The sequence below is a fragment of the Pelobates fuscus genome, chromosome 3, assembly GCF_036172605.1.
Source record: "Pelobates fuscus isolate aPelFus1 chromosome 3, aPelFus1.pri, whole genome shotgun sequence".
NCBI lineage: Eukaryota > Metazoa > Chordata > Amphibia > Anura > Pelobatidae > Pelobates > Pelobates fuscus.
Window position 1 is genome coordinate 99,868,208 of NC_086319.1, and position 27,856 is coordinate 99,896,063.

At 42.7% G+C, this 27,856-nt stretch overlaps 1 protein-coding gene across 1 annotated transcript in view; it reads right to left on the bottom strand.

Annotated features, from left to right (window-relative positions):
• STK32A (serine/threonine kinase 32A) overlaps positions 1 to 27,856 on the bottom strand; it is a 231,321-nt gene that overhangs the window by 167,353 nt on the left and 36,112 nt on the right. The window contains exons 3-4 of the mRNA XM_063447376.1: positions 5,708 to 5,763; positions 5,465 to 5,616 (exon numbers count right to left, since the gene is read on the bottom strand). Of these exons, the coding sequence (XP_063303446.1) occupies positions 5,465 to 5,616; positions 5,708 to 5,763 (208 nt within the window). The remainder of the gene's footprint in view (positions 1 to 5,464; positions 5,617 to 5,707; positions 5,764 to 27,856) is intronic.

Here is a 27,856-nt window from a genome sequence, read left to right on the forward strand (position 1 = left end):
TCGCAAGACTAAAAAACAAAAGCCCGACAAGCCCAGGATGGGCATGAATATCAAGGATTTCCTGAGACAATCGCATGGCGCGAGCGGGCCAAAGATGGCCACCGACTTCAACGACTTTTCAGACTCCTCAGAGGAACTGATGCTGGACTGGGGGACAACTTCCCCGCCACTTCCTCCTCAACCTCAGGCAGTCCCTCGGTGTGCTGACTCCCAGCCTGTGACCACGGCCACTCTGAAGGAATTACTTGCCAGCCTCCAGAAAACCATACAGGCAGACGGGGCCTCATTCCGATCCAACCTCCCAGGCCGCATAGGGTCGCAAAGGGACCGGGAAATGGTATCTGCACAGCAGTCACAACAGCCCGCCTCTCTTGAAAGCGAAGTGCAGTTCCTTTAAAAACAGCAGCTCACCTTTGAGCAATAACTTTGTCTCCTGGAAGACGCACGGCGCCGCAACAATATAAAGGTACGAGGCATACCTGACGAATTGCCAGCCGCTGAGCTCCCACACATGGTGCCCATGGGACCTTCAGGGTTCTGAAACCCCAGAGAGCATCAGAGTCTTGGTTCAAGATCTGAATGAAGCGGCTGATCTACTAGAGACCCTGGGCCTCCCACAGGACTCTATGGCCAGGCCTTACCCACGCAGCACCCCAGTACCAACACATAAATGGGACATGGCGAAAGTCACCCCCTTTGTCCCATCAGACACCTACACAGCAGCCACAACCTGACATGTCACTATGTTTTAAGTTATAGTTGTTTGTTTTGTTTACTACATCTACTCACACACGTTGTACACCTTTCCAGATGCCTGACCTACACAGAGTCCTCTAACCCCCGTTAAGGGTTATTAGGGCTCATTTTTCAGTGTTACCCAACCCCCTGCTTCTGTATCTGTGGTGACCACTCACTCAGCCTAACTCTACCCAGAGGCGTAAAATTAATTGTGCCCCGTTTAACATCCTAAGTCCCATCAGCTGCACAGTCACCTGCAAGGTCATAATACGGATGCTAGCCCGGTCCATGAGAGGATTACACACTAACACTATTAATTTTATTAATGGCCTCCATATGCATACCCTCCAGCCCTAGAATACATAGAGTCAAAGCTCATAATATTGCTTGGTAAATTTGAAGTGACCTACCATAGGCCTATACTGAGGCCACCCAACGTTCTGCTCATTACAATTATGCCCAGGCTTTCCTATAACCCTAAAACACTGACCTAGCTGTTAAGATGCTAACTGTACAAAGTCTATGTTATTTTATTCTTGTATCCAGTATTGCTACTCTATCTTTGTATTTTTCAGACAACATACTGCTTTTTCATTACAGTAAAGTGAGCAAAAATAAATAATTATAAAAAAAAAGAAATTTTTACATAAATGAGCTTATCACTAAAATTAATCGATCCCATTCCCGTCACGTTGCTTATGTACAAATAGTCAACTTCTTTCGCTACCTAAATTAAAAGGGAAGGACAAAGTCAAATAATTTAAGATTTAATTTTACATTAAAAATGCAGATACAATTAGCTCAGACATTTGGGGCATATTTGTCAAATTTTTATGTAAAAAGGGAATTTAAAATGCGTGTCTGTTTGTAAAAAGAAAATTGATTAGATATTGAAGGAGGTAACTGTGAACCACAGCAAGTGGGGTATTTAAAATCATTAATGTTGATGGGGCATGTTCAGAAAATGCATGGGACTGAGGTCAGTCTCTGCTCAACACACTATACCGAGCAAGTGCCAAGTAGGAGTAAGACGTAGAAAGCTGATATTGGCATATGTATCGCAAGTGAGAAGGAAGCAGTCGAGAGGTGAAATAAGAGCTAGCACTGAATGATTCTGCTACTCAACTGAGAGAGGGAAGCTTTAACCATGACACACACTCAATTGAAGCAATGTGCTTTTTTGACTATTGATTTTATTTTGTTATTATTTTAATATTATTTTGAGTTACTTTGAGATTTACTAAATTTTATTACAATATGGGCAAGGCCGGATTTATATCACAAGCATCTGTAGGCACAGAGTTTTCAAGTGCCACCCAATTCCACTGCCTTTAACCCCTTAAGGACACATGACATGTGTGACATGTCATGATTCCCTTTTATTCCAGAAGTTTGGTCCTTAAGGGGTTAAATAAAAAACCCATACTGTTTAAATATGAAAAGTTGTTGAATATATTATACACATATAGAGTGAGTATTGTGTAGTAGTTTGTGTAAGTGTCTGTGTGCATGTATGTCTGTATATGTGTGTATGTGTGTTTGTAACAGTGTGGCTAGCGTCATGTATAGTAGAGTGTGTGTAGTAGTATGTTTGTGTATGCTGTGCGTAGCAGTATGTGAGTTGTTATGTAACGGTTTGGATAGCAGTATGTGTAGTTGTGTGTAACAGTGTGGGAAGTAATGTATGTGTACAATCTGGTAGCAGTATGTGTGGGCAGCACTATGTGTAGCAGCAGAGCCGGCCCAAGACATTGTGCTGTCTTGGTCCAAGGAAGAAATGCTGCCCCCCCCCCCTCACCAAAACCACACTCACCAAGACAAGCTCACACCCATTATGTTATATCATGATAATTAAACCGCCTGCTCTGCTCCCAAGGGGGTGAGATAGGGAGAGAAAGAAGGTTTAGAGTCATAGGAGGATGGGGAGTGAGGGAAGGATGATGGAAGTTATGGGGAGATAAGGGATGGATGAGTTAGGAGGATTAGGTAAGGGTAACAGGGAGAGATGGGTTGGGGAAGGAAGGATGGGGAGAGAAAGAAGGGATGGCTGCTGCTAATGATAGGGAAAGAGGGGGGTGGTTGCCAGTGACAGAGAGAGGGGTATGTCTGGTAATGATAGGGTTGGGGGTGGCTGCTAGTGATAGGGAGAGAGGCTGATTTCTGCTATTGATAGGGAGAGAGTTGAAAGGCTGTCTGTGATGGGTAGAGAGAGGGAGATGGCTGCTTGTGATGGAGAGAGAGAGAGGCTGGCTGCTTGTGATGGAGAGAGAGAGAGGCTGGCTGCTTGTGATGGGTAGAGAGAGGGTCGTAGCTGCTTGTGATGGGGAGAGAGGCTGACTTCTGCTATTGATAGGGAGAGAGTTGAAAGGCTGTCTGTGATGGGTAGAGAGAGGGGGTGTCAGCTTGTGATGGGGAAAGAGGGTGCATGAGATCTTGTGATGGGAAGAGAGAGGAGGGTTGCTAATAGTGATGGGGAGAGAAAGAGGGGGCTACTCGTGATGGGGGAGATAGGGGATGTCAGCTTGTGATGTATTGCAGATGACCACAGTCATAACATACAAAGCGATCAGCACCATGCTGGGGAGAAATGAGGCTGCGCAGGGACAGCAAAATGCCACCCCTATTAAAGTGCCGCCTGAGACCATCGTCCCTTTGTAGCCCATACACAGAACGGCCAGCTCTGTGTAGCAGTGTGTCTGTGTGTACCTGTTATTTCTGAGTCAACCATTAAAACCCAGACCTCTCTCTTCTCTTGGCCAGTTTTCTTCGTCCTGCAGGTCGCTGTGTTCAGTCTGAGGGGGCGGGGCCATGCACAGATCACTGTGTTCAGTCTGAGGGGGAGGAGCCATGAACAGATCACTGTGTTCAGTCTGAGTGGGAGGAGCCATGAACAGATCACTGTGTTCAGTCTGAGGGGGGGGGAGCCATGAACAGATCACTGTGTTCAGTCTGAGGGGGAGGAGCCATGAACAGATCACTGTGTTCAGTCTGAGAGGGAGGAGTCATGAACAGATCACTGTGTTCAGTCTGAGGGGGCAGAGCCATGAATAGATCACTGTGTTCAGTCTGAGGGGGAGGAGCCATGAACAGATCACTGTGTTAAGTCTGAGAGGGAGGAGTCATGAACATATCACTGTGTATAGTCTGAGGGGACAGAGTCATGAACATATCACTGTTTATAGTCTGAGGGGACGGAGCCATAAACATATCACTGTGTTCAGTCCGAGGGGGAGGAGCCATGAACAGATCACTGTGTATAGTCTGAGGGGACGGAGCCATGAACAGCCTTTGTGCCTCTGTTTTTAGTTTTGATATTTGCAAATGTTCCCAGCTATAAGCAACAGAGAGCATGGAGAAAAGGGGTCTCCTTCCACCATAATTTATGCATAAGTAGAATACATTATAATAAGTGTATTAGCTGTAGACAGCATAGTTAGCTGGGGAGATTAGTTAGTTAGCGCTTATTGGTCCAGTTGGGTAGATAGCTATATCTCCCTGAACTGGACTGTATTGTCTGGCAGCATCAGACTGGGCCTTTTATTCTATGGAAGCCTGCAGATCTCCTTCTCAGGCAGCTGCACTGGAGAAAGTAATGTCATTAATATCACCTCCTCCCAGTGTTACCATAGAGGTGCTCTAACTGGCAGCTGTGGCACTGATGTGGTGCAGCGTATAGAGGGTAGGGATATGGTATGTTATATCGCTGCCCTCCATCTCTCATGCTCCACTGCCATGCAACAAGAAATACAGGGCATCTAAGGCCGGAGGGAGAGTAAAGGGTAGAGCATGGGTATCTGTGTGTGTGAGTGTCTGACTGTGTGTGTCTCTGGCTCTAGGTCAGTTTGACAATATATGTGTATCTTTTGTCTGTGAGAGTCTGTTTGACAGTGAGTGCGTGTATCTTGTGTGTGAGTATATATCTCTGGCTGTGTGTCTGTTTCACATTGGGTGGGTGTGTGTGTATCTATTGTGTGTGTGTTTGTGTGTGTTTGTGTATGACTGGTTTTGTGTCTGTTTGACTAAGTGTGCATGAGTCTCTGGCTGTGTGTGTGTGTCTAACAGTGTATGAGAGTGTATTTGACTGTGTGTACATTTCTAACTGTGGGTCTCTTTGACTCTGTGTGTGCGCCTCTGTGTGTGTGACATGTCTGTCTGATGGCGAGAGTCTTTGTCTGTGTTTCTAACATTGTGTACCCTTGTATGTGACCATGTTTGTGTGTGCATGACAGTGTGTATTTGTGTCTGGCAATGTGTATGTGTGTATTCTTAAAGAGTGCATGTGTTTATATCTGTATGTTTGGCAAGGGCATGTATCTAAGTGAGGGTCAATATTTTTTTAAGGGGCCCTGAGATTTCTGTTGGCCACCCTGTATACGAGCCATGCTATGACTGCTGGATCAAGAGGGCTGGATAGTTAGGAAGCATTGATAATATATGTCAAGATTTTGTGATCAACCCTTTTCCTATAAGAAAAGTTAGTGGCCCAGGAAAACACCTTATTGACTTTACTTTAGTGTCATCTCTGAGGTTACTCACACTATTACATACACATAGTCTGCTACAACAAAACTGGTGAGCATTACCGTTTAGGACTCTTATTCAGCACTCAGCGAGTTAATCAATCTCGGTATCTGTATTCTGCTTGAGAAATGCTATGCTTAGCTACAGTTCCTGTCACTCATGTGACTGCAGCAATTACTACTATTTCTAAAACGTAGTGACTCACCATAAGTTCACTAGAAATGGATGCTCAAGACCTTGCATGATCTGCAGTTCCTTGAATACATTTCGCACCTCATTACGTTCCACACATTTCTGTTTGTTCATGTATTTCATAGCATACATTTTCTTTGTGTCATTTTTCTGCACAATGCAAACCTGAAAGGAAGACATGTTTAATGCAGGGATAAGGTAGCACATTAATAACTGATAAAAAAAAAAAATAGGCAAACAATTCTATGGCACTTACCTTCCCAAAACTGCCTTTTCCAATGGCCCGCAGAATTTCGAAATGGTTAAAGTTAACTGGAAAAAAAAATTAAGAAGAAATTATTATTTTTATTAGACAGTAAAAACTTTAATAACGGCAGAACTGATTGCAAGCATACATACTTCACATGTAATCGGGGAAGCGGAAATAATACGTGCGTTATATCATCATAATAAATATTCTCTACCTTATATAAATTCTAAACAATAACATTAATCAATTTTATGGAGTCTGAATGAATTTTTTAAAATGCTCCATATATTCTGTAAATCTCTCCAATTTTGCTAAGCATCAGAATAAAAAAAATAATTTCAGGAAAAAAAAGGCATAGACTACCAATCTCTTCTGGGTTTAATTCTTTAAAATTCCTCTGTGAGGCCTTTTTTTCTTGACACATATTAAGAGAAAAAGTCAGACTGCTGATAGACTTAAAATAACACATCATGCTCAATTAATGTGACCCAGACACTGTTAGGCACCACTGCGACAGATCAAGAAATTTCTTTATGAATTCTCTCCGGTCACAGCTTTACTTCCAATCAATTAGAGAGAGTAGTGAGAAGCTGAGCATCTGACCTGAGTTTTTTTTCTGCAAAGTCACATAAGTGACATTATGTAACATTATTGCATCCTGAGAACAGTAGAGATAAAGTGAAAGTGACAAGCAATGACATGTTTCCATCACTCCTGCAACTGGAACTGAATTTCATGTGGATGGGAACTGCCGTCATACTCTCGTCAGTCTCTTAGTATGATATATAAACACCGGTAGTTACCTATGCTTTGACAGTTACATGTTAATAAAAAATATTTAAAAATATTTCCATTGAAGGGACCCCCATTGCTTTATGCTACATATAGTTAATGCATTAAATATATTTTTAAAAAATGCTGGCACTCTCCTGGAGAGTTTGGTTGTGAATATTGTCCATTTCACAAGATGCTGCTAATTTACTGTGCAGATGGGATCATGGTGGGAAGACTGAAATCACCTCTACATCTGAGAGAGAAATAACGCACTGATCAAGATCAAAAAGTAAAAAACGGCGTGGCAAAAGTCAGATCAAGAGGAGGGGTTAAATAGGTCAGGACACCATCCGATTGGTCAGTGTCATTTGTGCAAAGTCATCGTTGTTACAAAAATTACGCGGGGACGCTTGATACATTATTGATGTGAGTGTCAACAGCATCATAAATAGATGTGGGGAGGCAGCGCTCTGCATTCATATGGACAAAGGCAAATGAAAAATGACGCAGAGTTGGTGACAGGAAGCGTGATAAAGAGATCCCATTGTTTCAAATAATGGGTGACCTCAAAGTCCACATTAAATAAGCTAGTTGCCACTGCTACAGAAGTACTGTAAACGTAGGACCTTGAAACAATGAAATTAGTTTAATTTTAATGGTCAAGCATGGTAAAAGCCTTGTGATGTCTTGAATAGCTACAATTGTATCTCTAAGAGCCTCTGAAGGAGTGGCCTTACAGACATGGAATACTTCTATAACCAAGAGGGCCCTCCTTAGAGGTCTTAGGACCAGGTCTCACAATAGCCTCTTATTACAGGGCAAATTGGGGACTTGGTTCAGATCTTCTGAGACATCCATTTTTAAGGTGGCATTGCATTATGGGTTTTTCCCAATACCTGGTGATTTAAAGAGATTATCTCTGTTGCCCGTTAGTGTAACTGGCCTCCAAAGTACTAGCCCGATAGTCAACCTCATCAATTTGCTCTCACAGAATGACAACATCCTTTTCTAGTGATCAGAAGTGGTTTTTCAAAATGAGCTGGAGATCCCAAACAATGCTTTCATGTGTCTTTAGTTGAAGAAAATGCACATTCCTCTGACAACCTAACTTCTACACGTGGCCATCAGAATGGTGAGTAGTTTCATGTAAAATGCATCAGGAATCACAGATATCTAATGCCTCGTTTCCACTGAGCGGATCGGTTCAGGTCGGTTCGGTACGGTACGCTATTTTGAGTGTTTCCATTATGAAAGTGGCCCATACAACCGAACCAAACCGCACCATTCATGGTCCCCCTTTAGATGTAGGGCCATAGGAAATGGTACGGTACGGTTAGGGCGGAGCTACTGGCGTCACACAATACATTCCACTGATTGGCGGATAGAAAAACGTCAATGCTCACGTCAAAGGCAAGCGCGAAATAAACACCACGTCGCCGTTTAGTCCAGATAATAGGAGAAGGATGCCTGCAAACAACAGCAAGCTCTGGTCGGCTCAGGAACTATCCACTTTCCTAACTATAATTGGCGATAGCGTTATTCAGAGTGAGCTTGATGGATCAGTGAGAAATGAAAAGGTGTATAAAGATATTTCTCAGCGGATGGCTGCTGAGGGATTTGAACGGACATCGGGTCAGTGTAGGGCAAAGCTTAAAAAGCTGAAAGGCCAATATAAAAAAATTAAGGATGCCAACAGCCGTAGTGGAAACAGTCGAAGTAGTTGGAAGTGGTACGACGCCATGGACGCCATTTACGGTCATAGGCCGGCAAACCAAGGCAGGGAGGGCGGTCTGGACTCTGCATCTACACTTCTCGAATCCATGATAGAACCCATTGGTAAGATTTATTTTTTTCTTAATTTGCATTGGCTTTCGCTCTGCTAACCATTTATAGATTCACTGAACAAAACCATTAACTATTTGCACCAAAAAACACATTTTATTTGTACAGTGTACTGAACTATTGATCTGTGCATTTTCAGATACAGTTGAAGGACTCTCCAATGATACCTCAAGCTTTTCATATGTTTCTGACGATGGTCCATCAACGTCGTTCAGCAGCACCAGTACGATTACGTCAACACCGACCCAACCACAGACCCAACCGCAGAGTATGCCCAATGCACCCCGGCACACTGGTAAGACATGCTGTTCAGAGTGAACATTGTAATTGTGCATTTTCCTAACTTTTAATTTACAGCAAACTGTGAACTCACTCAAAATGCTTCTATATGTAGTTTGTTTGCATAATTAAATCCATAATCATAATTGTACATTGTCTGTATATACTGCTATTTAAATTCCATTGTATTTTGAGCTTATCTTAAGTATATTGTGTTTAGGGTGTTTATTGTACTTTGTGCTTATACTGTTCTTATGTGTTACATATTTTCCTTATTTACATTATGTTAAATGATAAATATCCACCTGTTTTTTGTACCAATTGCTAAAAAAAAAAAAAGCACTATTATGGTCTTTTGTTTATTCCAGGTGATAGGAGACGGTTTCAGCTGGATTTGCACACAGTCATGGAGGATATGCGGGCAGCAGAGGAAAGGCAGCAGGAAAGGATGGAGAACCTTTCTGAGCGGCGCTTTCAGGCACTGCGTCAAGATGCCCAGGAAGCGAGGCGCCAGGAGGCAGAAATCGCCCGGCAGCAGATGGAGCAGTTGGCTAACTTCAACCAGGCCTTCCTTGGTGTCCTTGGGCAGCTTGTTCAAGTGCTGGGAGGCAGTCGTGATCCCAGGTCACCGCCCAGGCAGTAGTTCGTTTCCACTAGCACATGACCTGTACACTTCTTTATTTTATTTTTTTGATAATTACATTTATTTTTGCTTTTTGTAAATAATGTTTATTTGTAAATATATTTTTTTACTCTGTACTTGTGAGTATATTTTGAAAGATCATTTTTTTATTAGAATAAAAAACAGGAGAGACTTTTTGTGTGTGTCTGATTAAATTTAAAACTTTATTAAAAATTTCTAAAATGTAATAAAACTGTAATAAAACGTTAATAAAACCAGGGTAAGAAATTAAAGGTTGAGGTGCCGCATGAGAGCCTGACGTATTTCACTGCACTCTTCTTCGCTATCCAGTGTAATTACCCGTCCTGGCTCTTCTGCAGACGTATTCCAATCCTGGTGGAAGTCTTCTCCATGTCTTTCACAAAGATTGTGAAGAGCACAGCAAGTAAGCACCATGGATTTGACAAGTGCAATGTCACTGTCATTCCAAATCATAAGACAACACCACCTACCCTTAAGTCTTCCGAATGCATTTTCAACTACTACACGAGCCCTGGATGTTTTCTTGTTGTAGGTTTGTTGTTCTAGTGTCAGGCGGCCATTGTCAGGAAATGGTTTCAGGAGCCAATTTTGTAAAGGGTAGGCAGAGTCCCCGAGCACATAATAGCCAACATTCACCCCCCCAATGTTCTTAGTGCAAACAGGATACAGGCCTCCCTGGCCAACCCAATCCCAAAATGTGGACAGTCGTAGAACCCGAGCATCGTGCAAGCTCCCAGGCTTTCCTACGTTCACACTCCAGAATAGTCCTTTTCCATCCACTACTCCTTGGAGGATGATGGAATGCCACCCTTTTCTGTTGAAGTAGTCAGTGTGGTATTCTTGTGGTGCTATTATTGGTATGTGTGACCCATCAATAGCACCAACACACTGTGGAAGGCCCCACCTGTTCTCAAAGTAGTCAGCCATGTCTTTAAGCTTTTGCCAGTCCGGAAAATGAATAATTTCAGGAGCTAGCAATGTGCATACAGCTTTACAAAAGTCCTGCACACACCGGCACACTGATGATTTACTGACACCAAAAAGATGACCTATACTTCTGTATTCACTGTTGGTAGCCAGCTTCCACAGTGCAATGGCAACTCTTTTCCTCACAGGCACACAAGCTCTGAAGTTGGTGGTTTGCTTCTCCATCGCTGGACCTAGCTTTGCACAAAGGTATAAAAATGTTTCCTCCGACATTCTGAAATTGTGCACCCACTGTGTGTGTGTGAATCCAGGGACGGTCACATCCCACCACTCATTGGCGCGGCGGAGAGCCCAAATGACTGGTCGGCGGCGCTGTTTTGACAAAAGGAGAAGCGTCTAAAAAAATAAACAAACAAAAAAGGACAGATGTTACTATATCACTATTAATAGCATCATGTATAAAAGCGATCAACAAAAATAACATAAGGAGTATTTATGTATAAGGTGTAATTCTTGATTTTTACAAATGTGTGCAACATGATGTTGTTAAATACATAATGTATTTCCTTCCCATCTTGTATTCGATTTTTAACATATTCAGTATTATTTTTAATTTTTAATACGTGTAGAACTACATGACAAATGGCATAAAGTTGCTTACCCTATAGCGCTGCCGTCTTTGTCTTTGCCGCACAAAGGTGTACTTCTCCTCCCGGCTCAAGACCCAAGCCATAAGTTTTCTTCTCTTTTCTGCTGTGTTTCTCTTCGCCGCTCGCAACCTTCTCTCATAAAGTGCGGCATGTACTTTGATTTCAAAGAACCAAAAGCCAAATAGAGCAAAGACGAGCTGCTGGATGACCTCCATTATTGTTATTTGTAGCGTCACGTATGTTGTCGACCAAGTGTGTCGTCACACGCATTTGGCGTAAACCACGCAAGCCTCCAGGCGTTCCAACTTGCAGTGGAAACGCTCGCTGGAATAGGCCGGACCATTCAAAACCTTCCAAAATGTACCGACCCGAACCGATCCGCTCAGTGGAAACGAGGCATAAGAGACAGTGACTGTACCATCTTACAATGTTTTTCTCCCCTTTGACTACCTGGGAAGCTGGGGAAAATAATATTGAGCTGTGGAATTGGTCTGACTGAGTAAAAAGACATAAATAATAAATACACTGTAGCGATCCGAGAAGCATTTGTGTTCTCTTCAGTAATTTGTCATGTCCCCTTCACACTACTGCCTAATTCTAAACCAAAAACATATATACATATATATATATATATATATATATATATATATATATATTATATTTTTACTTTTTTTTACATATCTGGGGCATAAATGTCTGTAAATGAGGGACATATTTTAGTCTGCACTGAAGCCAACAAACTCCATGTGTGAAGGTCTTCATGCAACTTGATGAACACAGTAATTGCAATTCACACCTTTTATGAATATTGTGTTTTATTGAATTGTAGCTAATGTCTGGTGTAACTTTTTGAGCAGTTCCCTTTTTACTAATAAAGATATATTTGTTATAGTAGTTTCCTATGCATAGAAGTAGTTGCAGTAATAACCATTGATGTCTAATGAGAATAGGCTGGCTTTATAAAGCTTGGATGCTTGGATTTAAAAAGAGGGAACAGGGAGTTAAAATTCAGCACAGTGAATATCACCAGAATACATTGATGATGGACAGGGAGCAATTCGTTTCAGACAGTCAAAGACAAAATAAGGAATTTACAAAAATCTGACATCATTTTTCCTAACTGCCAAACTGAGTATGAAGATACTTACAGGTATCTCCGAGGAACAAATCTTAAATAATATAAACAATAAAAGAAAAGGCACTAGTGCAAAACCATGATTCATTGTGACTTTTTTTCTAAAAATATAGATCTGCATAATAGAAACTATTTAAGCGGTGCAGTATGCAGGGTAGGATTAAAATAGTGGCTGATGGAGCTGAAGGTCCAGGCCCATGCCCACAGAATAGGTCCATTGATTTATTTGTTTGTATTTTTTCTTATTCTTCACATGCTCTTGCTTTGTGCAGAAGGAATTGTTTATGGAAACTCCACATTTTCTCTGTCCCAGACTGCAAACCAGGAGCTTCTGTATGTTAGTAAGAAGGTAAGGAGGGAAGTGGATAAGTGAGTGCTAGGGGACAATCCCAAGAAAGTGGGTCAGCCTGCATAATTGGTGGGCAGGCTGACCTTCCAATTCTTAAGGCAGACCCGCCCCCTCTCTGGACATGTCCACCTCTTTGGGCAGTAACGTTATTTGTGTCAGTGGCCCATCCTTTCACCCCACCCACCGACATCCTGCTTCACTATACGCTGCTATTAGGAGATATGGAGTTGCTTGAGTGGTGAAAGCAAGAGACTAGCATTGGGTATGTGTTTTTTTTAAGTTTCACTTCAGCACCACACCCACCAGATAAATAACACTTGGGAGGTATGACTGTTTTAATTTTTAATGTTGATAATATTCTGTAATTAAACGCATCATAATTGTCAGCACCAGGCACAATTTGCTCTTAATGCAGCCCTGGTAGTATGTAATGGGTAAAGGGTATTGTAATGATACATTACCTTATCAAGAAACATTCTGCTCCTGTTCTTTATCAGGTTTATTTTATGGGTACCCTTAACCCCTTAAGGACACATGACATGTGTGACACGTCATGATTCCCTTTTATTCCAGAAGTTTGGTCCTTAAGGGGTTAAAAACAAAAAAACAGTTAAACTTACCTAGTGGATGTCTGATTTACAGCCACTAAGGGCATGATGCTTAGAGCATCCCTTTAATTCCACGCAGTAGGTGCGTAGTGATACACTGACACTCATTGCCCCTTACTCTACGGGATGTCATTGAGAAAGCAAAAAGTAATAGTGGGAGCCAGTGCCAAGCTTTCCTACTTTCCTCAAGAAGACGCTGGATATTTTTTGTTGTAATCCATGCCCATTTCCTCAACCCACACTCTATTACAGTACCATTTTAATGTTGTATACCTGTTACCCATGCATTGTTGTTTTTATGTATTATTATGGTTGTGTGACTTTAAGTTGAGTGGAGAGGTCTCAAAAGCTTTACTTCATTTTGCTTTATTGCCAGCCCCTGAAACTCTTGAAAACACCTGAAACAGTAGTTTGGTCCTCGATATTTAGGGGTCACGGTGACAGAGTTTGTGGAACTTTTAGATGAGAGCTTAATTAACTGGATCTCTGACACTTCTCCGCTAATGAACTCTGTCCAAACACAGATAGAATTGATATCACTAATGCAGAAAGGAAACTTCCAGGCAATATCTTTTTGCCTTGGGGGAACTCATATTAGTGTCAAAACATTCAAAAATGGTTTTAACAGTGAGACGATCCTAGGGGTCTTCTGACACAATGACCACTACAGCGGTCTGTAATGGATACAGAGCTCAGACTGCCCCTTTAGTAAGCAAAATTGGCAAAACACATATCTTGTGGATATGGCGACAAACCCAGGATGGAGGGACAGCAAGCTAAAATTGGGAAGATTGGACGTATGCATTATATATGATCCAAAAGTAATAAAGATTTAAAAAAGACACCAGGGAACAAACCTGGACATCTATGAAAGAGACAGGCTGGCTAAGCATTACGGGGGGGGGGGGGGGGGGGGGGGGGCATCAGCAGGGCCAAGGTTAATATCACTCTTTTAGAGCAATCCTGCTTTACTTTTATTGCCTTGATTCTTATGATTAAAATGCTTCACTAGAAGCTCTGATTAAACATCTGAAATTTCAAGCACCATTAATCTCTTGTCTGTTCTCACAAACCGCCAATAAATGTTCCTGAGAGAAGAGCATGATTTGACATTCAGGAGACAAAGCCTCTCAGCTTAAAATACACAAAATCAGGGAGTGATACACAAAATCAGGGAGTGATTCACAAAATCAGGGAGTGATTCACAAAATCAGGGAGTGATTCACAAAATCAGGGAGTGATTCACAAAATCAGAGAATCTGCTAAACTGTGTACTAAATATGGGATCATTTTAAAATACATAAAACACACGGGTTTATTCACTAAATTCCAACTACAACACATTAAAATCAGACAAAGTTTTGGTAAATATGAGTAACATGTGTTACAAATAAATAAGTAGGGATGCAAAACCAGAGATACACTTCTAAGGTGCAGATATAAAAAATATATATACAACCTTTCAATAGCGAAGTAGGCGATATCTATATAAAAATAAATAAATCGCACATAGTGTATTACAGAATAAACATAGAGGACACGCAGGATGATAATGTGGAACTCACAAGATTGCAGTGATAATCAAGCCCATCATCCTCAGTCAGAAAAAATCTTCAGAATATATGAAACACAATCTTCTATTTTTCCTTGTAAGGTAAAAGAGACCAAATAATAGTGCAGATGTAAATACAACTTGACAGAATTTATTATTCAATGCACTTACAACAGGGTCCAAATAAAAAAGCATGTAATCCACTCCGACGGTGGTAACGACAGCATACAAAGTAAGTCCCCCAAATAGTGTAATCCGACGCGTTTCGTCTAGATGACTTCCTCAGGGATTCCGTTTTTCTGTTTCACAGGTCGCCGTTTAAATATGCCGCCAAAATACCGGAATGTGCTTCACCTGTCGTGTGCGTTTCAGCCTGGAATGCACTACATCCGTCCGGTGTCACTTCCGATTCCGATTTGGCGATAAAACCCTTCCGTGCGTTCCATGTATGGAGAATCCATACAAGTGAAGCACATTCCGGTATTTTGGCGGCATATTTAAACGGCGACCTGTGGAACAGAAAAACGGAATCCCTGAGGAAGTCATCTAGACGAAACGCGTCGGATTACACTATTTGGGGGACTTACTTTGTATGCTGTCGTTACCACCGTCGGAGTGGATTACATGCTTTTTTATTTGGACCCTGTTGTAAGTGCATTGAATAATAAATTCTGTCAAGTTTTATTTACATCTGCACTATTATTTGGTCTCTTTTACCTTACAAGGAAAAATAGAAGATTGTGTTTCATATATTCTGAAGATTTTTTCTGACTGAGGATGATGGGCTTGATTATCACTGCAATCTTGTGAGTTCCACATTATCATCCTGCGTGTCCTCTATGTTTATTCTGTAATACACTATGTGCGATTTATTTATTTTTATATAGATATCGCCTACTTCGCTATTGAAAGGTTGTATATATATTTTTTATATCTGCACCTTAGAAGTGTATCTCTGGTTTTGCATCCCTACTTATTTATTTGTTACATTATTGTTTTTGGTGTTGTAAGAGGGCACACTTTTTGGTAGGTTTGCTGTCTTTGTTCTTTAGTGGTTGGGGTATCTCTATTGCCTTAAATATGAGTAACATGGTTGTTGATATTATTTTTCTTTTCACAGATCCAGAATATTTTACTTGCTTGTATTTTTTCTTCTTTATTTTGAAAAGTAGATAAAAATAAGACTGCATACTTGGACTTGTCCATTATATTGATACAGTACAAATACAGAATCGAAAAGCTTCACCACACAACAAAAACATCCAAATATCATGTGAAACAAAAATAGATCATACATTACTGCAAATGCCTACAAAAGGCCATCTGGTAGTAAATTACTGCAACGTCAATTTCAGGTAAAAGGGCTTATAAAAGGAAGGAGAGAGTCACAGAGAAAATAGGAAAAGAACATGAAGAAAAAGGCAAAGACAATTGGAGGGATACAGCAGTACAGGGAGAGAGAAAGAAAAAGAGCAGGGAGGCAGCCCGTTAGAGCATACACAATATATTAAGTAGCATATTCCATCCAGGGGGTCAAAAACTTTAAGATTTAATTCCCAAAACTAGGAATTGAATGGAACTGGAAAATGGATTGCAAGGATTTCAGGCTAAAAAGATAGTGATTGCAATTAAGAACAATAATTAATTTAAACGTTGCCTAATGTTGATGTAAACTTCCATCTAAAAATAAAAGATAAATATGTACCACATTTGTATAGGTCACAGACCTACAATCTCCATTTACTCATGAGAGACAGAAAGATCAATATAGACCTTAGTCATCTGTAAAATCTGTTTACATGGCAGTAAAACCTACGTATAAATTTGTGAATGTGTTCATGTGAATGTGGTCTACAGTAGCCAAAATAAACAATTTATATCACTGTAATGATACTCCAATACAGTTCTGCCTCTCAAAAACTGTATCATTCTCTGTTCTTTTATCACTGTCTGTTGTGCCATAGATTAAGTAACCATTGCCCAGTTTTTACAGTACTCTTGTATATGTGTTCTATAAAAAGTGCCTCAATTAAAAGTGTATTATTTTCTCTTTGATCCTTGTACCTGTTAAACAATTCATGTTTTCCTGACCACTGGCTATATCTACCAACAATGCTACTTTACTATCAGGACCAATCATTGGTTGTGTTTATAAATTGTGCTTAGTACTGCCTAACCAGTGATAGAAATACCTGACCTTCACACCTACCGTGTTCTGTTGGCACGTTGCCGCTCAGGCCTTGTACCATTAGTTCCCAAACCAGCCCTCATTGGCCAGCAACTGTTCATGATTTACATTGTTCCTTTTTCAATTCCAGTGGAGATACTGACAAAACCTGGGCTAATGCTGGGTCATTAGAACTGGTTTGGGAACTGGGCATAGTGTGAAGGATCGCTGAAATGGCAAATATTTCCAATCTGGCTGTTTTGACCTAACATTTGCAATTTCCTTGTCAATTTTCCTTAATTCCTAAATTACGTACTATCACTTGTAATAAACAACAAGTGATAGGGTAAGAGAGTCAGCAGACATTCTCAGCCTATCACCAGCTGCCAAGGCAAGAGTTCCTGGAATGTATGTCATGAACTCTTGTATGTATGGGGGGAGCACCTGGGCACATCATTTGAGGTTAAACTATTTTAAAACATTTTAACCCATATAAATAAGACAGTGTCAGTACCCAGGCACTCTTGCCGCCAAAACACATTTATAGATAGGACATTTTTTATGGAGTGGTAGTATCCATTTATGTCAGCTGTGTTTTCAAATTAGTTATTTTGGCTTAACCCCTTAAGGACACATGACATGTGTGACATGTCATGATTCCCTTTTATTCCAGAAGTTTGGTCCTTAAGGGGTTAAAATGTAAATTCCCAACAATTCACACTTAAAGAGACACTATAGTAATCAAAACAACTTTAGCTTAATGAAGCAGTTTTGGTGTATATATCATGTCCCTGCAGTCTCACTGCTCAATTCTCTGCCATTTAGGAGTTAAATCACATTTTTTTTGTTTATGCAGCCCTAGTCACACCTCCCCTGGCTGTGACTGACACAGCCTGCACTATTGTTTTTTCATTTTTAATAATATCTGACAGCACAGTGTGTTTACTTTAAAAGTGAATATCTCCTGCTCTGTTAACTGAATGTTTATCACACATGAGGCTCCTTCTGGCTCTAGCATGCTATTAACAGAGCAGGATATAAGAAATTCTAAATTAGGAAGCATAAAGGGGCATTATAGCATTATGACTATAAATGGGTATTGCCCAAATTATAGTGTCTATGTCACCCTTTAAGTGACTGCCCCCCTCCACGCAAGGGTTATAAAATATAGTTTACTTACCTTTTATCCCACACCATGCTGCTCTACCCATGGCTGTCCCTGCCTTCTTGGCTGAGATCATCAATTACCAAACACTTAATTGAGATGAAGTGATCTGGTACCTATAAGGTCCCTTTAACCCCTTAAGGACACATGACGTGTGTGACACGTCATGATTCCCTTTTATTCCAGAAGTTTGGTCCTTAAGGGGTTAAACATTGCATCTCTTTTTACAGAAAATAAGTAGGGAGGCTGTGTTGGTCACATTCAGAGGAGGTGTGACCAGGGCTACATAAACAAAGCGATTTAACTCCTAAATTGCAGAGAATTGAACAGTGAGACTGCAGAGGCATGATCTGCACATACAACCACCATTAGGCTAAATTTATTTTGGTGCATATTGTGTCCCTTTAAGTAAACCTGAAAATTTTTCCAGAGAGTACATAAATAAATACGAAGAGACTGGAATAAACGCAATGGTGCTTTCAATAACACCATGTAACATGATCCATTTAAACCAGCATATTTTTCAGGAATCAGAGCCTCTTGTTTGTGTTGTTATACATTATTTACTCATTTTTACATAAGAAAATGAGGGAATAGAGAGTGGAATACACAGTACAATAGATGTAACATAATTCATCATTTCATTGTATAAGTCATGTTTCCAATCGCAGTGGTTAAACAACGCTGTTTGTAAAGAATCGGAGGCAATATTTCCTCACATATATCTCGGAAAACAACAACAGACAGGACATGAGCGTTCATGCAGAATAATTGCAGGGAATGACTGCTATTCCCAGGGTGACTGCTATGTGCAATAAAATAATTTAACCTATGATGACAAAGAAGAAAAAAAAAACATGTGGATTTAATAGCTAGTCCAAACAGATTTCCCATTAAACCACAGTTACCCGAATATCTAATTAAAGGACCACTAAAGGCACCCAGACCACTTCATTTAATTGTGCAGTGGCCTGGGTGCAATGGCCCTTTAGTTTTAACCCTGCAATATAAAACATTGGCATCTAGTAGATTTGGCTACTAGATGTTATGATTGCAGCGTTAAAGATACCTATAGTGACTGTCTTCCTGACGTTGAATGACATCAAGTACTGCCTGTAAGGAAGCATTGGATTCACTGCTTTCCTATAAGGAGCATTTGATTGGACGAGCATGGCGCTTGTTGCACATTAGCTTCTCGTCCTTTATGATTGTCTAAAAAATTCATTTAATGGGACGAGAAGTGTGAGACGAGTCAGCAGATAGATATTTCAGGAGGAGAATCTGCTGATTGCATGGAGTTAACCTCAGTGCTGTAAAAAATGGTAAATCAAATATGTTTTCCTTTTATTTTTATTTTTTTGGTATGGAGGAGCCTAAATCTAACTAAGGACTAGAACAATATAGCATTAGATATACATGTTTGCATTCCTAGTGCTATAGTGTTCCCTTAAAGTACTGCATAAGTATTAAATATGTGTTTGGTATAGTGCATGTTTAGAATCATGAAGTTTAACATTTTAATTACCCTTATTTCTAAAGGCAGTAAGTAATTTAGGTGTACAGGAAGGGGTTTGTGGGGTGGGTACACAACCCCAATAAATAAATGAAATCTCATGATAGCACAGGGAGGAAGAATTGTAAAAAAGAGCAATTTTTTTTATTCTGTACATTTGGGTTACACACAAAAAAATACTATAGATATTATACTATATTGCATGTAAAAATATGCATTCATATCAAATAATATTACTAGGTGAAAATAACCTAAAATATGGTTGCATTGCTCGGTTATCCAACTATTCTGGATCCAAACATTTGCCAAAATCCATCAGTTATGCGGGATCACGTTGCTTTCAACCCCGGAAACTGCTGTTTGTAACATCTATCCCCACAAAGCACCCAAGATATGTATGAAAGTCATTAGTCGTATTCTTCTGGGAATCAAGCAACACATTAGGAAGATACATAATCTTCCACTTTCTCGGATATCTCCGTCATCATAAATATACTTGAGGAGGAAATGAGCCGTTCTATTAGGAATACTATACATCATTTTCAGAAAAGTAAAGACATATTTAAAATGGCATGAAAAATAAAAATTACTTGAAGTATGAAATAATAATGCTTCTACAACATGTGCGTGCTTATCTTGTAAAAGAACATTTAAAAAGTGGAGTACTTTCAAGCACGAGGACATATTCATGGTATTAATACATACATCAAAACACAAAGGTCTGTAGATTCCCTCATTGTGGGACTCAGGAGACCTCTTTGATCAGGGCCCATTCGCCCATTCGCACTGGACTTGTCACATCATTAGTTTCCCTCCCGCAGCCTGCGGGAGTTCAGGTCCTACATCAAAAGTTGCACCGCATAGGAACTAATGAAGAGTTTGCTATAAGGTCACAAGGAGGAGGAAGAAGGGCAGCAGCACCACCATGTCTGCTAATTCTCAGCACAGGTTAAAAGCAAGACTAACAAGTGGAAGCGGAGAACGAGACAAAAGAGGATTACTTAGAGGGAGAGAGACTGGGGACCTCCTCCACTCACACAACACTCAGACACTACACTCTCAGACACATAAAACTTAACCACCTACACACACCAATTCACAGAACAGAGTCCAATGCCCAAGCACACTTCTAAATCTATATCATCTACAATGTTCCTAATTCACAAACAATGCTAGAATGGATGCAGGCTGATCCGCACACTCTTTGAAGCCTTGGAAGACATACTACAAAATGCAGGAAAAAGGGATTAAGGAAGCTCCTTAGCAGACCCGGACTGGCCATCAGGCATACTGGGCAAATGCCCAGTGGCCCGCGATGGCCATGGGCCGAGGCCGGCAGGGGAGATCACAGGGATGGCAGTATGGTCTTCCCTCCCAGGCATAAGGTAAGAAGGGAGGGGGTATACAAAGTTTAGTTTTTTTTAAATTAAATACATATTTAATATATTTAAATCTACCCCACGCACACACAATTCCAAACATATTCACACACACATCACCCTCACACAGCACACACTAGAGCAGTACACTCACACACACACAGCACCCTCACACACACAGCACCCTCACACACACACACAGCACACTCAGACACACAGCACCCTCACACACACAGCACTCTCAGACACACACAGCACTCTCAGACACACACAGCACTCTCAGACACACACAGCACTCTCAGACACACACAGCACCCTCACACACATATTTCAAATAACCCTCAGTGAGTTAAAAGAACTGATCATGAAATTTACTTCTAATAAAATGACCTATTAAATCAAAACTTGTTTAAACTGATTATTGCACTATACATCGCTATATAAATCAAAGGAAAACAAAATATATATTATTGCAGTCTTAAAACAAGTTTTGATTTAATAGGTCATTTTATTAGAAGTAAATTTCATGATCAGTTCTTTATTCCCTTTAAATTGATGTCAAATAATGACTTCCAAGAGTAAGGATGACGTCAGACGCTTTAGCTTTGATGCATGTCTTGACGTCCACACCGGAAATTCGTGACCTGAACCGGAAATGAATAGAGACGTCGGGACGTGATGACGCAGATTATGTCCCGACGTTGAACCCATAAATGAAGAGCTGTGATCACGGCGAAAAGGGCGCCAAGAAAGAGTTGAAAAGACTGCACGCCATGGACATAAACATCACCTCCGACGAAGGCACACAGCCGAAACGCGTCAGGTGTTTTGGACTTCCCTTTTATGGGATTTTCCTGCATTATTACTGTTTTTAATTTGTTCTCTGTTATTGGAGAATAAAGTTTTGTAACCCCCTGAATCTGCGTCCTGGAGGTACATCATACAGAATATCGGGAAGTGCCCATTGGAAGTCCATATGTGATGTGTTCAAGACATGCAGTTTGAGCCAGCTATTTAAGTGGCTCTATACAGGGGTGGACTGACCACTCACAGGGCCCTCGGGCAGTGGGTGATCAAGGGCCCCCCCTCTTGGTCCTGGTACAAGGTTTTCTAGTCCCCTGCTACTCTTCCCCCCCTTCTTTCTGCTGCTTTTACACATATATTATGTGTAGGCTGCCCAGCACACAGAATGGCTGTGTGAGAGCCACACAGCCCTGACTCCCACACTAACAGAGCCCACAAAAATGTCCAGATTTACTTTTAAGGAGTTAATCCAACCAAAAACAGTGTATTAATAAACACTGTTTTTAGATGGAGTAACCCTTGCTGGCGTGCCTTCCCAGCAATTAAAGGATCACTATAGTGTCAGGAAAACAAATCGGTTTTAAAAACGCCTTCAGCCACTTTCCTTAATCCAGCGCTGGGCTCCCTAGGCGCTGGTGACCTCTCCTCCCCGTCTGACGTCAGCGGAGCCAAATGCACATGCGCGGCAGTGCCGCGCGCGCATTAAAAGTATCCATAGGAAAGCATTTCTCAATGCTTTCCTATGGACGCTCTGCGTGATGGAGGCGAAATGCGTCTCAGCGTCGCAGATGCGCCTCTAGTGGCTGTCCGGAAGACAGCCACTAGGGGCTGGATTATCCCCAAATGTAAACATATCAGTTTTTCTGAAACTACTATGTTTGCATCTGAAGGGTTAAAGCCTGAGGGACCTTGCCGCCAGACCACTTCATTGAGCTGAAGTGGTCTGGGTGACTATAGTGTCCCTTGAAAATAAAGAAATCAAGCAAATTTAATAACACACTTCTTCACCACTTTTGCTGAGGCCATCACAAGCAGCAACCCCACATGTACAACCATACAAGTAGCCACATGTGTTTGGAGTCTACTTGTGGGATTGCGTGTGTGGGGATGTTGCTAGTGATGTTGTGTTCCTGTATGTCAAAGTGTTGTGTTAGATTAATCGTTTCTCTTGTTTTACCTATTGTACAGCGCTGCAGAATATGTTGGTGCTATATAAGTGATGTATGTGTGTGCAGTATTGCAATGGTGGGTATGCTGTTTGTGATGTGTATGTGTAGGGAGGCAGCATGTGGTTTTGTATGTGTGGGGGGATGCTGCTTGTGGGATTGTGTCTATACAGTGAGGCTCCTTGTGGGTTTTTGCGTGTGTGAATGGGGCGATTTGCAGTGCATTATGTGAGTGGAGATGGCTGGCTGTGTTGCAGTGTCTGTGGGATAGAATCTGTAGTAGGCATCTGGTGGTTACTGAGGCTGTAGTGTGTGCGTGTTTGGATAATAGAGGCTCTACTGTGTATAAGTTGGATAGTGGCTGTAGTGTGTGCGCGGGGGGATAGTTGCTGAAATAGGTGCAGGGAGGCACAGGGGCTGTGGTGGGCACTGTGAGGCACAGGGACTGAAGTGGGCACGGGGAGGCTCGGGGACTTAGATGGGGGTGGGACTGGACAGAGTATGAGGTGGGACATAGAGGTTGTGGTGAGTGCAGGAGGGGACATAGGAGCTGTGGTGGGTACTGAAAGGGATAGGGACTATAGTAGTTAGAGGTGGCAGAAGGGATGTGGCGGGGACATGGATAGGTAGATCCTGGGGTGAGTGTTGGGAGGAATGGTGGCTGAGGTGAGTGCAGGGGGACTGAGGTGGGTTCAGGGGGGAATGAGGTGGGTGCAGGAGCAGCTGTGGTGGATGCAGACAGGGCTTAGGTGGGTGCAGGGGGAGCTGTGGTGGGTGCAGGGGGGCTGAGGTTGGTGCAGGGAGACAGGAGGCTAAAGTGGGTAAAGGGAGAGCTGAGGGGGGTGCAGCGGGAGATGTGATGTGTGCAGAAGGAGCTGTGGTGGGTGCGGGTAGACAAGGGGCTGTTGTGGGCACAGGGAGGGACATAGCGGCTGTAGTGGGCACAGGGAGGGACATAGTGGCTGTAGTGGGTACTGGAAGGCATAGGAGCTATGGTAGGTGGAGGTGGCATAGGGGCTGTGGTGGGTGCATAGGGAATTAGGTGGGTACAGGGACAGGTAGATCCTGGGCTGAGTGTAAGGAGGAATGGTGGCTTAGGTAAATGCATGGGAACTGAGGTAGGTGCAGGGGTAGCTGTGGTTAGTACAGGGAGGCTGAGGTGGGTGCAGGAAGACAGGGAGCTGAGGTGGGTGCAAGGGGAGATGTGGTGTGTGGAGGAGGAGCTGAGGTGGGTACGGGGGGGGGCTGAGGTGGGTACAGGGAGCAGAGGTGTGTACAGGGAGCAGAGGTGGGTACTGGGAGCAGAGGTGGGTACAGGGGGCTGAGGTGGGTACAGGGGGGCTGAGGTGGGTACAGGGAGGCTGAGGTGGGTACTGGGGGCTGAAGTGGGTACTGGGGGCTGAGGTGGGAGCAGAGGTGGGTACTGGGGGCTGAGGTGGGTACAGGGGGGCTGAGGTGAGTACTGGGGGCCGAGGTGGGTACTGGGGGCCGAGGTGGTTACAGTGGGGCCGAGGTGGTTACAGTGGGGCTGAGGTGGGAGCAGTGGTGGGTACTGGGGGCTGAGGTGGGTACAGGGGGCTGAGGTGGTTACAGTGGGGCTGAGGTGGGTACAGTGGGGCTGAGGTGGGAGCAGAGGTGGGTACTGGGGGCTGAGGTGGGTACAGTGGGGCTGAGGTGGGAGCAGAGGTGGGTACTGGGACTGAGGTGGGTATTGGGGGCTGAGGTGGGTACAGGGGGCTGAGGTGGGTACAGTGGGGCTGAGGTGGGAGCAGGGGTGGGTACTGGGGGCTGAGGTGGGTACAGGGGGGTGAGGTGGGTACAGTGGGGCTGAGGTGGGAGCAGAGGTGGGTACTGAGGCTGAGGTGGGTAAAGAGGGGCTGAGGTGGGTACTGGGGGCTGAGGTGAGTACATGGGGCTGAGGTGGGTACAGGGGGGCTGAGGTGGGAGCAGAGGTGGGTACTGGGGGCTGAGGTGGGTACTGGGGGCTGAGGTGGGTACAGGGGGCTGAGGGGGGTACTGGGAGGCTGAGGTGGGGGCTGAGGTGGGTACAGGGGGGCTGAGGTGGGTACTGGGGGCTGAGGTGGGTTCAGGGGGGCTGAGGTAGGAGCTGGGGGGCTATGGTGGGTACTGGGGGCTGAGGTGGGTACAGGGGGTGAGGTGGGTACAGTGGGGCTGAGGTGGGAGCAGAGGTGGGTACTGGGGCTGAGGTGGGAGCAGAGGGGCTGAGGTGGGTACTGGGGGCTGAGGTGAGTACAGGGGGCTGAGGTGGGTACAGGGGGGCTGAGGTGGGAGCAGAGGTGGGTACTGGGGGCTGAGGTAGGTACAGGGGGCTGAGGTGGGTACTGGGAGGCTGAGGTGGGGGCTGAGGTGAGTACAGGGGGGCTGAGGTGGGTACTGGGGCTGAGGTGGGTACTGGGGGCTGAGGTGGGTTCAGGGGGGCTGAGGTAGGAGCTGGGGGGCTATGGTGGGTACTGGGGGCTGAGGTGGGTACTGGGGGGTTCAGGTAGGAGCAGGGGGGCTGAGGTGGGTACTGGGGGGCTGAGGTGGGTACTGGGGGGCTGAGGTAGGAGCTGGGCGGCTGAGGTGGGTACTGGGGGGGCATGGTGGGTACAGGGGGGCTGAGGTGGGTACTGGGGCTGAGGTGGGTACTGGGGGCTGAGGTGGGTTCAGGGGGGCTGAGGTGGGTTCAGGGGGGCTGAGGTAGGAGCTGGGGGGCTATGGTGGGTACTGGGGGCTGAGGTGGGTACTGGGGGGCTGAGGTGGGAGCAGAGGTAGGTACTGGGGGCTGTGGTGGGTGCAAGGAGACTGCAGGTGGTGATGAGCTGAATGAGGATTTGCAGAAAATAATCTATAAAAAGCTTACCTGAGCTGACTGCCAGGCTGCTGCAGCTCCTCTTCAGGCAGGGCAGGACCTGATGTCACTTCCTAGCCCCGCCTCTTCCTCCTCACATACACACAGCACCGCACTGCTGGAGACCTGGCAGCAAGAACTGAATACTCACTGCCAGGACTCCCTAAGAGAGGGAAAACGGGTGAGGGAGGAAGGGGGTTAACTACAAAGTGATATGCTGCAGGGGTCCTGCAGCATATCACTGGAATAACGAAAAAAGCATGTTCTGACTGAGGAGATCTCTGATCTCTCCAGCTGGAGCATGACTGTGCTGCCCAGTCCCTGACTGCCTCGGGCCCTCGGTCCATGACCGATCTGCCTGACCTGTCAGTCCGCCCCTTGGTCTATATATGTGAGTGAGACCAACACATATTTTTGATTGTACAGTTTTAACTTTATTACCCTATGTCTTTTCTATTTTGGTTTATTTCCAGAGATAGATTGACTGCAATTTGGATAACATCAATTTTAATTTTATCTATCTATCTATGGTGCTCTCACCATTCTCTTTCTCATAGTGTTTACATTACAGCCTAGTGATAACTTCACTGGCCACTCCTCAGATGGCTGTTAGAGATCCTTCCTGGGTCATGGCTGCCTAAAATGCATCCAAACATTCAGTATCTCCTCCCTCTGCATGCAGACACTGAACTTTCCTCATAGAGATTTATTGATTCAGTTCATCTCTATGAGGTAGGGGCGTACCTAGAGCATTTGGCACCCGGGGCGGGTCCTATTTTTGGCACCCCCCCTTACCCCCCACCCCTCAACTTTAACCCCTTAAGGACCGGACTTTTTTTGCGATGTTGTACATTTGCGACCAGGCATCTTTTTGACACTTTTGTGGTGTTTGTGTTTAGCTGTAATTTTCCGCTCTCTCATTTACTGATCCCATACAAATTATATATTGTTTTTTTCAGGACAAAAGGGGCTTTCTTTACATACCATTATTTATATAATCTCATGTAATTTAATTTTTACAAAATGAAAAAATATGATGAAAAATTGAAAAAAATACATGTTTTTTGACTTTTATGTAAAAAATCTTTTACTCATCTACAAAAGCGAATGAAAAAAACTGCTAAATAGATTCCAAATTTTGTCCTGAGTTTAAAAACACCCAGTGTTTACATGCTTTTTGCTATTTTTTTGCATGTTATAGGGCTATAGGTACAAGTAGGATATTGTGGTTTCAAAACCTATATTTTTAAAATGTATCAATAGTGACATTGTAACACTATTATCTGTCATAAATCGCTAAATAACACCCCACATGTACATATTTTTTTTAAAGTAGACAACCCAGGGTATTCAATATGGGGTATGTCCAGACTTTTTTAGTAGCCACTTAGTCGCAAACACTGGCCAAAGTTAGCGTTCATATTTGTTTGTGTGTGAAAAAAGTAAAAAACTAAATTGAACGCTAATTTTGGCCAGTGTTTGTGACTAAGTGGTTACTAAAAAAGACTGGACATACCCCATTTGCAATACCTTGGGTTGTCTACTTTTGCAAATGGTATGCCATCATGGGCGTAATTCTCATTCCTGGGCTACCATACGCTCTCAAAGGCAATGTAACCAACCTGGCCATTTTCAATGTAAAAATGTGACCCATATATTTGACCCTGTAACTTTCAAAAACGCTATAAAACCTGTACATGGGGGGTACTGTTATACTCAGGAGACTTTGCTGAACACAAATATTAGTGTTTCAAAACTGGAAAATGTATCACAACAATTATATCATCAGTAAAAGTGCTGTTTGTGTGTGAAAAATGCAAAAAAAAGTCACTTTCACTGACAATATCATCGCTGTGATATGTTTTACTGAATCACTAATATTTGTGTTCAGCGAAGTCTCCCGAGTAAAACAGTAACCCCCATGTACAGGTTTTAGGGTGTCGTAGAACGTTACAGGGTAAAATACAGTGATAGCAAATTAAATTCTCTGGACTTTCGGCCTGGGTTGGCAGGCAGGTCCCTTAAATTGCAATCAATAAAATAATTTAATTATGTAAAAATATTACATAAATACGCACGTAGAATTTAAATATATATGCATATTTATATATTTGAAGTCTACGTGTATATTTATATAATTATGTAATTTTGTATATGGACATATGAATAGTTCGTATTCTTTTTATTTATTTATATATACATAGATATATACACAATTTCATTCTAAGTGTATTTTGATATAAATATATATATATTAATATCAAAATACAGTTAGAATAAAATTTTGTATAGATATATAATTTTTTTTACAATTTTTATTATTATTTTTA